The sequence below is a fragment of the Myotis davidii genome, unplaced genomic scaffold (assembly GCF_000327345.1).
Source record: "Myotis davidii unplaced genomic scaffold, ASM32734v1 scaffold826, whole genome shotgun sequence".
NCBI classification, from domain to species: Eukaryota; Metazoa; Chordata; class Mammalia; order Chiroptera; family Vespertilionidae; genus Myotis; species Myotis davidii.
This window is the reverse complement of record NW_006297142.1, coordinates 36,905-37,180: the sequence shown is the minus strand read 5'-3', so window position 1 is coordinate 37,180 and position 276 is coordinate 36,905. Positions and strand designations below refer to the sequence as shown.

The window sequence follows — 276 nt, the reverse complement described above, 5'->3', positions numbered from 1 at the left end:
CCTCCCTGCCCTACTCACGGGCTCAGGTAGACGGAGAAGAGGTCCTGGGAAACCAGCCCCTGGTCCCACATGTTGTCAAAGACGGGCGTGGCCCCCGAGGAGGCGATGCTGGGGTAGGCCAGGCCCAGGATGCCGTCGAAGGGCGCGTAGTACAGGAAGGAGCCGGGCTCCGTCTGGCTCAGGCCGAAGATCTGGTTGGTGTCGGCGATGCCTGCAACCTGAGGGGGAGACCAGGTGTTCCCCATCAGCGCCAGCGCTCGGCCGGGCACCTCCAGC

At 67.0% G+C, this 276-nt stretch overlaps 1 protein-coding gene across 1 annotated transcript in view; it reads right to left on the bottom strand.

Moving 5' to 3' along the window:
• LOC102771180 (pepsin A) overlaps positions 1–276 on the bottom strand; it is a 7,311-nt gene that overhangs the window by 2,104 nt on the left and 4,931 nt on the right. Inside the window, exon 5 of the mRNA XM_006772775.1 lies at positions 19–218. Coding sequence (XP_006772838.1) covers positions 19–218 — 200 coding nt within the window. The remainder of the gene's footprint in view (positions 1–18; positions 219–276) is intronic.